At 37.4% G+C, this 15,801-nt stretch overlaps 1 protein-coding gene across 3 annotated transcripts in view; it reads left to right on the top strand.

The window, feature by feature from the left end:
* Positions 1 to 15,801, top strand: part of Slc44a5 (solute carrier family 44 member 5) — a 373,608-nt gene that overhangs the window by 343,719 nt on the left and 14,088 nt on the right. For all 3 annotated transcript variants that reach the window (XM_063258189.1, XM_063258195.1, XM_063258202.1), the window contains 5 exons: positions 1,857 to 1,969; positions 7,819 to 7,950; positions 13,040 to 13,139; positions 14,766 to 14,858; positions 15,297 to 15,384. In XM_063258189.1, coding sequence (XP_063114259.1) covers positions 1,857 to 1,969; positions 7,819 to 7,950; positions 13,040 to 13,139; positions 14,766 to 14,858; positions 15,297 to 15,384 — 526 coding nt within the window. The remainder of the gene's footprint in view (positions 1 to 1,856; positions 1,970 to 7,818; positions 7,951 to 13,039; positions 13,140 to 14,765; positions 14,859 to 15,296; positions 15,385 to 15,801) is intronic.

Genomic DNA, 15,801 nt, shown 5'->3' on the forward strand with positions numbered 1-15,801 from the left:
TTATAGTTTCCCTCTGATAAACAGCCAGCTTTTTATTTTGATAGCCATGATTGACTCATTTCTATCTTCCTAGTTCCTAGTAAAATTTTTGAGTTACAGTAGATGTGCAGAAAATATGGGATTGAAAGAAGTCATAAATATTAGAAGATAGAAGCAATATATTTAACTGTATGGGGCTTAATAAAGTAGAAATCGTGTCTGAGATATTAGTGAGTAATACAGAACTGTTACATCATTCTATGAGATTCTACTTGTTTTGATGCTTTTTCTTAAACAACTCCCACAGTTATTTTCAGCGTGTCACAGAGCATTTCTCCGGGGCAAAAATGGAAGTTTGTACTTAACAGTAGTTAAGCTTATTTTCCCAGTGTCAGTCGCAAATGTCGCTAACAGTTCTCTTGCTAATTTCTATGATTCCATGTTGCTCATTTGGCTTCTCTGTTTTTCCCTCAACAAATGCACATCATGAGACTCCTAACCACCTTACCAACACTGAAATTTTACGGGCACCACTGATATCTCTGGAATAGCAATACCTCCCTTTATTTTTGCTTCTTCCTTTCTCATCTACATCTAAAGTACAAGTATCCTGGGGCTTAGTTTATGCACTTATCATTTTTATGAAATAAATTAAAACAAAGTAAACAACTTTCTTCTCCCAAACCAACCTTTTAAAATATTCTCCATGTACTACACCATAACATAACTCTTCGATCTTATTGACTATTTAAGCATTAAAGTAGCTTTGATTTAAAGAAGGAATGGCTTTTGAAGTTGAAAACATAGACTGCAAGTCTCTGACCCAAGAAGGAGCTTTGATACCGTGCAGCCATTGATCCAGTGACAACAATGATTAAGGATTTTAAAAAGATAACGCTTGAGGCTATAAACTCAGTAAACGTGCCACACTCCCTCACTGGCTGTGAATGAAAACTTGCAGATGGCAGCACTGATGCCAGTTTTAAATAAAATAATCAGCCAAGTTTAATCCTGGGAGCTCTCTTAGAGCAAAGTGTATCAGGAGACTACTCGATTTTGGTCTTAACCTGGGTATATGGGGGAAAGAAGCTTCTCTCGGAGGCCTGTTAACTCTAGGCAGAAATTAAAACAAACAAATAGGGCCAGGGATTTAACTCAGTAGTGTAAGGGCCTGCCTGGCAAGCTCAAAGTCGTGAGTTCAATCCCTGCTACCAAAAAAAAAAGAAAGAAAAAAAAAAAAAGCAGCAACAACAAAAACCAGACAAGTAATAGTCAGACTGTTGATTGCAGACTATTGATTGTATAATAAAGCCACAGGACCAGGGGACACAGAAGCCTTACAGTTGCTTCATAATATGACTCACAGATTACTGGAAATCTGAGGTAGATGCTGGTCTGTAGAGATAATAACTAGGAAATCATGATTTTAGAATCCACGTACCAGTTTCTTTTTGCTTCAAATCTATTCCCTTCTAGGCTACCGTGCAGCTAGTCACCAGATAGAACAGCACAAGTTCATCCCGTGTATATTTCATAATTTATCAGCTAGTGTGTAGGTGTGAGGGAGAAAAATTGGACATGACGACTATGGTAGAGAGGTCAGCATGGTAGTTGGAGGAACCGTATTTCCCTTGGACAGTGATGGATAGTGCACTGCTCGGCACACAAAAATGTCATCTGCTAAAACCTCTACTCTTTTGTATGAAGGTCTTCATAAAAGTTATTGTGTATATTTCTTAATATTATAGATCCTTTAGCCAAGGAAAGTAAAATACTCTAAGCATCATTTTGAAGAGAAAACAGGCTTGTTTTGCTGTTCACGCTATGGCATGTTTAGCTCACCTGACCCCTGTGTGTGTTGTGGATTTTTCCTTTAGTGGCCTGACGATTGCCATGATCCTTAGCTGGATATTTTTGGTGCTGCTGAGGTTCATAGTTGGATTCCTCTTCTGGTTCTTCGTGTTGGGTGTGCTTCACATTATAGCATATGGTAGGTATCACCCGCCAAAAATTTCCAAATATCAGAATAACCCTTTGTTTTTCCACCTGGTACCAATTCCCGGAAAACATTTACTTGCTTTGGATTTAATTATTTTCTCCCCTAAATCATTACATTTACAAAATTATTTCATTTGTCATGCATTGTTCCTGTAACTTTTTGCTGTGTTACTTAAGGAGATGGTGCTGTCAGGATATTATTCTTTTCCTTCCTAAGCTTTGGTCTCACTCCCCATGGTTATTACAAAGTAGTAAACAAATTTCTTTTAGATGAGTAAAAAACAGACAACTCCTTTTTAAACTTTTATATCTGATCAGAGACCATTTCTGCGTGTTTATATTAACAGGATCTGTTTTTCCCCATCAGCTTAGTACTTTTAATGCTGGTACTGTCACGTATTTTAATAATTGATACTTCATAATGAGGCACCACCCTCTAGAGGCAAGTATTCTGAATTACAATTATTGGCAGAAGAGTTTTATTTCAAGGTTGAAATGCAACCCTAACTGCAGCCTGCTAAGCTGTAGGGATCAGCTACAACGTGAACTCTTAAATGAAGGAATTAAAGCGTCTCCCATAGGAAGATATGCTATTTATGGCAGTTTTCTTTCAGTCTTCAAAAAACACAAAAAGAATGCAGAAATGTTTGTGAGGATTCTACTCAAAAGAATGATTTCCCCATAACACACTTTGAATTGACAACATGATTTTATGATATTAGACACCAAAAATAACAATCTCATTTTCCTGTCGCTCAGAGGAGAGCTTTGTGTATCTTAGCATCTGAATGCAATGGGAGCTCCAGGCTCCACAGTTAGCCTGGGCTCTAATGCAGTTCCGCCGTGAAGAACTGGGTGGCTACAGAAAAGTTTCCTAATGATTATAAGACATGACATCAGCACAATAACAGTGTCTCCATCTCAGAAGATTGGAAGGAATAAAGGAGAAAATGAAACACTTGTACATCTAAGAGTGCTTGGAACACAGTAAAAAAGAATCAGTTGAAAAAAAAGGTTAGGTTACTGTTGTCTTCCTCATTGTCCTTGAGGAAATTCCAGGAAGCAGTTCAGGTTCTGCCTTCCTTTTCTGCCCCTGCTGGGCAGCTACTTCTGAATCCCACCTGGGTTTCCTCATAAGCACAGCCAGGTGACAGAGCAAAAGTGGGTCAGTCTGGTAGAGAACTGCTGTCCCTAAACCAACCAGAAACTCCACAGAAAGCTTTCCTTTAAAAGTTTTTGTGTTCCTACTTGGAACGCTAAGTAACCCCTACCCTTTACCCCTGGACAGTCAAGGTATGTGATTCATTCACTCTTTAATTGTCATCTAGAAGGAAAGGGCATAGTCTGCTATTGACTTCACTGATTTATTTTAAGAAGCAGAAGAAATCTAAGCTTGGCTGTGTGCAGTTTAGATAATGGGAAAAGTGAGAAAGATGATCAATTTATAGAAAGTGCACATAAAACAATCAATTTTAGCTCCCTGTTGATTCCATAGCTAGTGCCAACCCAGCACTACCCAATCGTGTAGGAATTAAGCTTGATGCTTTTATGGTGGCAAAATGTCCAGTCAGGTTGGGAAATATAAGTAAATAAGATTGAATGCAGCCAATCTCTGCATGTATCTTGGACAACTGATTTTCTGTGTATAACAAAGAGCCAGTGATTTCCTAGGGCAATCCATTTACTAGGAGGTTAGAGAATGTGGCTATGTCACACTATGCAGAAAAAAGGGCAGGCTGTTGTTGGGCAAGTGTTAGTACACACTGACGGTGTAATTCTCAGTGAACAGAACAAGTCAGAAGGCGTCTAAAAGTTTTAAAAAGGAGCAACCCCAAGCGTATCATATACTCATTGTGAGATCCTCTCCTAGTATGTAATTTAACTCATAGTTTATTCAGCTAGGTAATAGGAGTTGTATTTATTAATAGTGTTTATTGTTCCTGTTGCTGCTTGGTATGCAACAATATCATTGAGGAGAGAAAGGGCTTGAAACCTATAAATTTTATCTTTAAAAATATCTAGGGCAAGAGATAAAAGGAAATTCGAAAGCCCTGCTTAGGGCCCTCATGCTAGGAAATAATGGAGTAAAACTTGGGTTTTTTAATGTAATAAATTGTTTTGATGAATGAGTTAACTTCCCACTACTATAACAAAGTATCTGGGTGGTCAATCAACTTATTAATAGAAAAGGTTTAGTTTTGCCCATGGTTAAGTTTCCTGTCCATTATGAGGGGCTGGCAGATACTGCTTTGGTTGCCTGATGAGGCAAACATCACGGCAGGAATGAGTGGGGCACTAAACTGTCCCCATCACAAGTCATAGAGTGAGAGAGAAAGAAGCAGCAACCCAAGATACCACAACCACCTCCAGGGCACCCTCTTCCACTGAAAACCTCCCATGATCCCTTTCTTCTGAATGATTTCACCACTTTCCAATAGCGCCCCCCTGGGGACCTTGCCTTTAACTTTCAGAGGAGCATTCATGATCATCCAAGCTGTAATACTGAGTTTGGAGGAAATAAAGGAATTCCCCCGCAAATTGTTTTATTACTGTGTTTCATTCCCACTGCATACTTGGGGATTTGTTGCTTTCTTATTTTTCTGATTCTCCTTTAACTTGGAGGCTAAATCCAATGCGGCGTGGGGGTAGCGGGCAGGAATCACATGGGCAATGCTGGGCACAGCTAGAAGCTCGGGGGTCCGGCGCTGAAGCCTGAGCCTGCAGTGGGGCAAGGGTCCCGGGAGCAACTGTAGCAAGACAGGGATCCTGCGGGGCGTTTGAAGCAGACCCAGTTTATTAGCACCCACAGGTGCTACAGGAGCAAGCTCAAAGCTCCTCTGATGAGAGTAGTTAAGGCAGGTCACCAGGCTTCCCCAGATTAAGATCCACACAATAAATAGGAAATTAGCAAACATCCAAAGACAGTGCTGTGTGGATAGCAGCAGAAGCTATAAACATGAATAGGTCTAGAACGTGAAATAGCTGTGTGTAAAATGTTTAAAGGCTTAAAGATGGAATCATAAAAGTTGATAAAAATTCCCATGTATGCCATGTGACTGAAAAATATAGTGAATGTTCACATTCTTAAAAAATTATTTTAAGATGCCTTGCCATTAATGCCCTTCAAAATAACCCATCCAACCACCCAACCACACACACACACACACACACACACACACACTTTAGACATTTATCCCATCTTTCTTGTCATTTTCCAATACAGTTCTGGGAAGTCTTCTTCCATCTTTTTGTTCTATTTTTATATCTGCCTTATCATCCTGAATTGATTCGAAATGTTTACCTTTCATCATCATTTTGTTTAGGTCCAGATCTAGAAACGAGGTAGATGAGGGCGCACTGAAATGTTTTCACAGGCCTGCCTTTGCCTTTGCACGATGCAGGGCTCAGCAGCAGCAGGCACTACATTTTTTTTTACACCTCATACAGAACACAAAGTACTTTAGCAAGTGGCAGAAGTGGTAAATATGTTCAAAGGAGAGGGGTTAATGGCAATGTCTTTTATTATAATAATTTTTAATTTATATATTAACTGTATGTTTTGATCACATTTTGTATACGTGATGATGAACCAAATAGAACTTTGTAAAATTAAAGAACTGTTAGGTTAAACATTAAATTGATAAATTGAAAACTGAACTGGGAAATGAATCTTAAATAATTACTTAGAACCAAGCAGAATGGGACAAGGGAACAAATACTCGATTGTGTGTTTAGAGCAGTAGATCAAGAATAATCTAACATATACCAACATATTTTGAAATTGTTGGCTGAATATTTTCTGAAACTAATGAAAATACGGATCCTTAGACACAGAAAGCTCTAATTATGCCAAGGAGAGTGAAGAGAAATCCATCATTTGAGTAATTATGCACAGGCATAACACTAGACTCAGCATACCACAGTGAGCACACAAAGGCTCTTACCCTGATCCTCATAGGTTATGTAAGCTATGTATGAGAGGGAACAAGTTACAGTTGCTGCGGAAAACAGACAAAGCAGAGCAGGGAAGGGAAGACAGTGCCGTGTTAGGATGAGAAGTCAAAATGTAAAGTTGCAGTACTATGAGGCTCAGTCTCCCCTTCACTCCCCTCCTCTTCCCTCCTCACCTCTCTTTTTTTTTTTTTCTCCACTCTTTTTTTCCTTGCAATGCTAGGGATCAAACCCAGGGCCTGGTGCATGCTTGACAAGACTCTCAGCTGAGCTAGCTCCTCAGCCCCAGGGTCGGTCTTTTTTGGAGGAATTGTAAGGAGACATTGAGGGGGAGGGGGTTGCAGTTAAGCAGTGAGGAGACAGTATATTCTGGACAGTGTGTGCAGATGGAGCAGAGGCCCATTGGGAAAACAGCTAGAGTCTGGGGGTCAAGTGTGCAAGAGAAGCAGGTATGGGGAGAAGAGGAGCACGCTCTGCTGACTGCCAGGCCTTTGGTGTTGCTCCGAGTGTGATGGGGAGCACTGGGTGGGGGGGAGGGTTGAAGCAGAGGGGAGGTGTGCTGCGATGATGCTGTGGTTCCCATGTTGACAACGACTGTAGTGATGCATTGTTGGTGGTGATGAGACCCCTGCAAGGTGGTGATGGAGTAACCCGCACACAAACGCAGGCCACTCAGAACACAGTGATGGAAAGGAAGATGGTTGGGAACACATTTATTTCCTCCTGGGTGGGATGGAGTTGTGAAGAGACTGAGAGAAAGGGAAACTGGTCCATAAAAGCACAGATGTTATGAGACAGGATAATGGGCGAGGAAAAGGAGCCAGTAAACGTGTCAGTAATGTGAAACCAACATTACCGAAATGAGATGATGATAACGAGTATCCAATTTTTGGATTAAAATTTATGTGACTAACATATTGAACAATAACCATAATGAGATGACTGTTGAGAAAAAATTCTTATATTTCTTTCTTAAAATATTCAACTTTAAACTTCATTATTAGCGTACAGCAGATTTTCAAAAGTAATTATAAAAGACTAGACAGCGCCAAGCAAAAGAGAAAAAAAATGGAATGTAAATAACCAAAATATGATGAGTCTGTAAAAGTCAAGAACCAGAAGCAAATTCATGTAGACAGTGGAATAAGGAAGGCAAAAGAAGAGAGATAAATACAAACATACAGTACATTAAATGTAAATGTATTACATTTACCAATTAGAATACAGAAATGGTCAGGTCAGATTAAGATATGCACATGCAAATTGGAGCTGTATGCTATGCACAATGGTTATACAACCCAAAAGAAAGGATAACATTTAAAAGTGAAAGGATGATTTAAAAAACTAACATTTATTAAACAAGGTTGTAGAAGCCCTAATAACCAGACACAATAGATTTTAAAGCAAAAAGTATTAGCAATAGAAAAGATTCAGTTCAGTAAAACCATACCAATCATAAAAGGATATGCACCTGTTAAAATTGCCTTTACATTCACAGAATTACAGGGATAAATCAGCAAGCCAGTAAATAATAAATTGGTTCTGAGTAAGACTCTCCCATAGGGGAGATTTTAACACTTTTTTCTACTGAACAAATTACACCATAATTGATTTAACCAGTCCCCACTCATGGTAATTAAGGTTGTTGCTAGTCAAGGGCACACTGACAATAAGATATTGCCAGTCATATAGATTAAATACCAACAGCTTATATTAAACGCAGTAGCACATTTAGGCTGTTAATGCAAATAGGATAATGACTATGTTAATAGGAATCTTCCCTCGAGGAAATGACCATACCGATCTGTTTCTTATATGTATGTTTAATAAGAAAGTAGCTTCTATCTCAGAAAAATGTTTTATATTAATCTAGTTTTCTTTCTTTTCAAGGAATATTTTACTGTTACCAGCAATACAATAAACTTCAGAAAAAACCAGAATCTTTGATAACTCTTTATAACATTGGGATTCAGACTAATATGACCATGTACTTTCAGTTGAAACAGACATGGTTCGTATTAAGTAAGTAGACTTTTAAAATGAATTTTGTTAAAATTGTAATAATGGGAAACTTTTTATCTAAGGGAAACTTTGGGTGGATATAACCCACTAAATACATTCATCACTAATGTAACTACAAGTAAATGTCTGTAAACTATAGTAAATGAAAAATCCACTGAGGAGAATTTACTGTGTAATCTAAGGAAACATCTTTAAAAACATCTTTTTTAAAAACATCTCAAGCCTTTTGCCTTTAACTTAAAGTGGTTTGATGATGGACATTTGTAGACATTAATCTGATATCTAAAAAAGATGTTTAGGAAAAACTAGCCAGAGCAATTAGACAAGGGAGAGAAATAAAAAGAATAAGAATAAAAAACGAAGAAATTGTTGTCGTTATTTCCAGATGGCATGATACTCTACATAGACGACCCCAGAAACTCCACCAAAAGATTTCTACATTTAATAACCAAATTCAGCAGTGTGGATACAAAACTGGATACAAAATCAACACTCAAAAATCAATAACATTCCTCTACAGAAATAACAAACTGACAGAGAAATTAGAGAAACCACACACTTCACAATAGCATGAAAAAAAATGAAATATTCAGGAATGAATCTAACAGGGGATATTGAAAATCACAGTACTCTGAAAAAAGGAGATTGAAGAGAATATCAGAAAATGGAAAAACAACCCTTTCTCATGGATAGGGAGAATCAACATAGTGAAAATGGCCATATTTCCAAAATGATTATACAGATTTAATGCAATCCGATCCCAATATCATTAGCATACCTCATAGAACTAGAGAAAACATTCCTAAAATTCATCTAAACGTAAGAGACTAGCATACCAAATCTAGTCTCTGCAATCTTGCGCAACAAAGGTAAGGCAGGAGGCCTCACAATTCTTAATTTGAAATTATACTACAAAGCTGCTATGCTAACATCATCATGGTACTGGCAATGAAAAACAGACTAAAGGACCAATGGAACAGATTATAAGATGCAGACACAACTACTCAGCCACTTTATTTTTGACAAAGTGGAAGAAAGACAGCCCTTCACAAATGGTACTGGAAAAACTGGCTCTCTACATGTCAAAGAGTAAAACTAGACTGATGTCTATCACCCTGCACTAAACTGAAGTCAAAATGGATCAAAGATCTAAATATTAAAACAGAAACACTAAGTCTACTGGAAGAGAAAATAGATAGAAATCTTGAAAGTACAGGTGTAGGTAGAGAGTTCATGAACAAACTGGAATCTCATCTTAATAAAAAGCTTTTGCATAATAAAAGAAATCACTAACAGAGTGGAAAGACAACCCACAAAGTGAGAAAAAGTTATAGCCAATTGTGTGTCAGATAAAGGGCTTATATCTGATATATAAAGAATTGAAAAATGAGACCCTCCAAATTCAAAGATGCAATCCTAAAATGGGCATCTGAGATGAATATGCACATTTCAGATGAAGAAATATGAATGGCAAATACATATATGAAAAAAATGTTCAATGTCACTGGTCATTCAAGAGATGCAAATTAAAACAACACTGAGATTCAATCTCATCCAGACAAGAGTGGTAACCATGAAGAAATGAACCAATAACAAATGCCGGTGGGGTTGTGGGGGAAAAGAAACCCTTTTCCACTGCTGGTGGGAGCGTAGACTGGTGCAACCACTGTGGAAATCAGCATGGAGATTCCTTTAAAAACCCGGATTAGAGGACCCCATTCAGAACTGAAAATGTCATACCACAGAAACATGCATACACCCATGTTTATAGCAGTACAACTCGTAACAATTAAATCTTGGAAACAACTCAAATGCCCACCAACTGAGAAATGGATAAAAAAAGATGTGACATTTTTTAAAAAATGAAGTACTACTCAGTATAAAGGAGAATAAACTTGAGACTTTTAAAAGTAAATAGATGCAATTTATGACCATACTGCCAAGTGAAATAAATCAAACTCAGGTGTGTAAACATCTTATTGTCCCCCTGGCATGAGAAACTGAAAGGGTAAATAAGTTCTAAAATGTACAATAGGTACTGTGTAATGGGAAGAAATTATTCCAAAGTGGGGGAGAGGGGATAGAATGGGGACGTCCTTTCGGACAGTGAGGAAAAGAGACAAAGTTCAAGTCAGTTATCCTATTAGGATCTCTCAGTTCATTCAAAAGGAAGATATGTGCAAATATCAATTGAAGAAATTTTATGCCCATATCTTATACCCTGAGCAATTACTTTTTAGCAATAACATTTAATATATTAACTAGTGTTACACACCTATTATTTTGTTATGAAATTTTGTTTTACCTTTTTCCATGAAATAAAAAAATTGACCATTGAGTATAAAAAAGAAAGGTGTTTAGAAAATATATATGCTTGATTTTTTAAACTTGTTTTAAAACAAAAGTAAAATAGGAAAAAATTTCATAACAAAGCATGTGAACTATTACCGGAATTGTAATCAATAACTAAAAATAAACTCACATTTTGAAATGTTTATTCAGATTATTGAAATAGTTAAGGGTAATACTAGCACTTTTTTTTAAAGCAAGATGATTTTAATTTTATATTCCTAGAATGGCTTTATTATAATATTCCTTTGTACTTCACAAAGACTTGTGTTCTTGACCGAGATTTTAATATCTTATTATATTGCTTTAAAAAATTCATCTCCATATTGGAGGAATCATGGTAAGAAGCCCAAAAAGATCCCTAGAAGGGGCTGATATCTGGAGGTGCAGAATGGTTTGGGGTTAGGTCCCACCCTCACAAGGTGGGAATTGTGATTTTGCCTCTTCATTCAAAAACTCTCAGGCTTTTGAGGATGGCCCCAACTTACATCGTCATGATGTGATGCCGTTTTATTTGTTCATACCTTAAGGCACTCTTCCTGTGAGCTGAAGACAGCCCGCCGAGACGTTTTCTTCAGGCTGGGGGCCACCTCCATAAACCAGCTCTGCAGCGCAGGAGCCCCACCGGATTCTTTTGCCTGCCAAATTCAGTTTTTCTCTTTTCCTTGGCTAAGGCTTGAACACAATGTCAAATCTTATTCTTTGACTTTCCATTTTTAGCTCCCTGAAGACTATTTTCCTCCCTTTGCATTTTTTTTTTTAAATGTGCAACGGAACAATTGCCTCTTTGTAAGTTTTCTTTTTTTAACTACAAAATTCGGCAGCTTGGGAATTGTACTCTTGCGGCTTTACCTTAGCCTGGGTGGTTCCTTATCTCTTCAGCGATCTGCTCCCTTATCTGACCTTTCTAAAGCAGACAATTTTCACCAGTTGTGTATTGAAACTTCTCCTTCTCTTCTTGAATGGATCTCAAGTTACTAGTTGTATGGTCAGAAGACCCTTCCACAAAAGTGTCTTGAATAGGATCAAACTCTGCCACTGGAAATTTCAAGAGAGGTACTATTAAGGAAATACAGTGGATCCTTTTCCCCTTAAAATTTCAAGACTAGCAAGACAAAACTTTCTCAAAGGAACCTCAGGTTTATCGGACATTCATTGGTTACCACAATATAAGGCTCTACATTGTTTTAGAGAACTAAGTTGTGGGGAAGAAGGAAGAATAAATAGAATAAAGGTATCCCATGTACAGGAAACTAATAACCTCAATGAATGTGAACAGTATATGCCACAGCAAGAACCAAGATTAATAACATCAACAAGAATGAAGATGGAGAAGTGTGAATTGAAGGAGGAGGGGAGAAAAGGAGATTAAATAAACAAGTACATGTACCCACTCCCCTAGATGATTATAATCTGCTGTATTACAAACATGTACTAATAACAAAGGAAGCATAGTCACAGATTAACTAAAAGATATTAGAATCCAGATGATACTAAATTTCTCTCAGCCCTCTGGATTAACCAGTTTGCACTCATTGGAGATATTATGTGACACGTGATATAATCCGAGACTCTTACAGGCATAACTATGGAAATTATGAGCTCTGTACCACTGAAAGTATTAGAGCATGCACCCAACAACTGCACAGCAAAGTGATTGTAGAAGGCATTCCTTCACAGCACTTAGTTTACATGAACTGTTTTTAAGACTTTTAGGATCTATTTTGAGCAATACCATTTATTCCTTTTTAAGATCCCTACGTTTTTCCTTGTTAACATTTCTGAAATCAGAATGCATCACAAAATTGCTTAATAGTTATCGAGTGAGAGGTTTCTCTGCTTTTTTTTCTAAAACATTTGTTATTAAATTAGTGTGTCAGAATTGAGGAGATGTAAGAAAAGTCTGTATGTCATCAAGTTAAGTAGAACTAATTCAGCCAGCAGTTGAGGAGAAATAACTGGAACAGGACAGGGATAGAGAATGGGAGTTTTTATTTTAAAAAATACATAAATGACTCATCAAGCTCTTAAGAAAATAAAAAGGAAGGTGCAGAAGATAAGCTCGCAAGAACCTAAGATTTCTTTTTAATTCTCTACCCACATACATTTCTTTCTTTGCAGATTTGCTGTCTTCGCATAAAGATAATTTTGACACAGTTCAATGTTTATTAAGCCTTCAAACCTACAAGACCTCAAAACTGAACTAGAGTCCCGTAGTTTTGGTACTGGCCATGTTGGGTTGGGTTGACACCCTGTTTGCATCAGTTAGTGGTCCCTGAATAAAAGCATAGCAGCCAAGAGCCTGCCCTGTCAGTTAGCAAAGACAGGCCATGGGCATTGAGAGCAAAAGAGAACCTCCAGGTGTGTTCTGTAGTGGTTTCTTTCTCAGTGAAGCTAACAGTGAGTACATCTGAATTGGCATCACCTCGAGTGGCCCTCCCTTCCCCACGTCTGTGCCCAGTTTATACGGGTGCTGTGAAACACTTTCATGGATGAAATGAAGCCTGCTCAAGTCAGTTGTTCAAGCTCTCACTAATGGTTTGAGTCTGGAGTTTTTAGTATTTCTTAGAGGTGTCAAAAGTCTAGAACCAGCATGGTAGAGAGTAGCACTGCTTAAATTATGAGGAATCAGAACTGATGGAAATAATCACAAAGCTTAATCCTAACCTTTTCAGAGAGATTTTGGTATGTTTTTTGAATTGCTTTGTATCACAAACTAATTCTTTTTTCCTCTTCAAAGTGATAATACTCGTCATCCTTGAAATGATTATCATCCTCTTGCTGATCTTCCTCAGGAGACGAATTCGTTTGGCCATAGTTCTACTGAAGGAAGGAAGCAAGTAAGGCCCTTACTGTAGGAACTCTGTGTCCCTGTCAGGTAGTTCAGCCCCTGTATTGCATGGATGCCCTGCCCCATTTCCCCCTTCAGGAGACTCTCTGGAGAATGTTTTCCATCCAAGAACACTTGGTCAAGTTCTCACTCTTACTGATTAGAAAGGTCATCACTACCAAGTCCTTTAATATTCTCAGGCCTCAGTTGTCATATGGTAAAAACTGTCAGGTCTGTGTAATCGCATTTTAGAACACTAAGTTGTAGATACAAAAGTAAACAAAATTCTCTATAAAAGTTAGCTATGTTATAGGTTATATGATTTCCAGAGTGGGTTGCATGTGAATATTAATGACAGAACTATTTTGTAAAGCTTTAAATTATCATAATTCTATGAAGTCAGTTATATGCTATTATCATTTCTACAAGAGGAAAATTTTCTAATAGCATGGTTCATTCTTGGAGTACTAGGCTATACATTTTGTATATAAAGCTCACAATTCAGAAACATTTAGTACCTACAACCATTTTTTTTATTTTAAAATGTTATGAAATAAACAGTAAGTCTTTCCTAAGATTCATATTGAGAGGCAAGAACACCTATAATTTCCAAATTATTACAAAAGGTCACATGATACCAAAAGGTATCATTCGTGGAAGAAACAAAGAACACATTCCTGTAAAGCCAAACCCACACTTTCTACACAGAATGATGGAAACTAAGTAGTTAAGGGCAAAGCATCAAATTATTTTTAATCATCCTGAAGGGCTATTTTAACAAAATTGCTATATTATTAGTGTAATAATAGTACCACCTGAAGCCAGTGGTTGAAACAGTTAACAAGCAGTTTGTTAAACTCTCTCTTTTCCCACAATAACTGTTACCCTATCATTATCCACTGAAAACTACTGATTGTCTGGGTTTACTTCCTGACTAGTGTGTTTTTGTGCAGTTCACTGTAACTTGCTCCACTTGTCCTGACCCCAATTGGGTGTGTACATGTGAATACGTATGTGTGTGTGCACGTGTGTATGTGTGATACACAGCCAATACAAATGGGAGGGGCCAATAGTTTTTTCAGGAGATACAAGTGGTTAAAGACCAAGATAAAGGCTGGAATAAATAGATATAAGAACATAAAATAAACTAAAAAATACTCAAAAGACACTTAACATCAGTAAACGGAGGATTAATGAGACAAACAAGGTATCAAATGCAAAAGAAATCTGTCATGTCCGAATATCTGGAATGATAGAAGAGTTTCCTAGTAATTTCCAATAGTTATATCAAATATTGTTGTGCTTAATTCACTGTCATATGCTGAAATAGTCATTTAAAATAAGAAATTAGAAACTCAGCAACTGAGCTGGTGACCATTATAAATCTTTTGAGGAAATATGAAAGGAATGATTACCTAGGAGAAAAAGATAAGGAGTCACTTAAAGAGGTGAGGAGATGGTGGCAAAATGATTACTGCTTCCCCACAAATTAGTGAGTGAAAGTTACAAATAGGCAGATAAGAAGGACTTTTTAATGCTTCGTTTAAAATAAGGAGTTAAGTTGCATCATGTAAAAGTCAATTCTCATCACTCTGTCTGCACCAGAGACCAATGGACATGTTTTGTTTTATTTCAGAGCCATTGGATACATCCCAAGTACGTTAGTTTATCCAGCTTTCACTTTCATTTTGCTCTTGATCTGCTTTTCTTACTGGGTTGTGACAGCAGTGTATCCTTTGGTAATTGACCTTTTTAAACCTTATTTTCACGTTACAATTCACAAACCTGGATTTGGTGTCTGATGTTTTCTATCCCTGAGAAGACTGAGAAATATCCAGAAGAAATAACTGAATTTTTCTCCAGATCATAAAAGAGTTTCAGTCTGCTGACTTAATCTTCTCTACAAACCAGTCATGTGGTAGATTTGCTTTATTTTGTGTTCATACAAACCAAGAAACCTCTTCAAAGTTCTGACTGTTTGGGGGACTACTCAGTACATCTGGCCAAAATTATCTTAATCTAGGCCTGACAGATGGCTGAATCATAAAATACAGTATTAGAAGATTTTTGAGGTTAATTTCTCCATGGACTTCAGAGTTAGTGCTTTATTGCCTTGTCTGTTTATTTTCAATCTACTGTAAAATTATCCTTAATAGAGCTTATTCAGTTCCTTGGCTACATCAGGAGTACCTGTCTACAAAGTTTCAGCCCCAGAGGGGCCATGTGTACATGAAAATGAAACCTGTAACCCCACGGTAAGTAAAAGAAGCTTTCTTGTTTGCTTACATAGATACAGAAATCTACCGCATGTCATGTGCGATTGTAGGAGTCATGGTGAGATAGAGTTCCTATCCACTGCAGGAAGGTTAACTAGGTACAGAAGGGGAGACCGAGTCAGGTGATAGCAGAGAGCACTGAAGTTAGTGGGCAGAACAGAGAGAAAGCATTATCTTTTGCTGGGACTTTTTACACTGTCAGAGGCTGGTATGGTTGATGAAAACACTAATAAATTTGAAATTTTAATGGCTGCTAGTGATGAGCATATGACTGAAAGTGAGATATTTTCCAGGGTGTATTAAAGAATGATTTGGTATGAAGCGATAGTAGATAGAAGAGTAACTGTAAAAACTAAGGAGGAAAAGGCAGTGAGTTATCAACTTGAAATGGCCTGT

The sequence above is a fragment of the Cavia porcellus genome, unplaced genomic scaffold (assembly GCF_034190915.1).
Source record: "Cavia porcellus strain 051 isolate PalLab524CR breed Dunkin Hartley unplaced genomic scaffold, mCavPor4.1 scaffold_1, whole genome shotgun sequence".
NCBI classification, from domain to species: domain Eukaryota; kingdom Metazoa; phylum Chordata; class Mammalia; order Rodentia; family Caviidae; genus Cavia; species Cavia porcellus.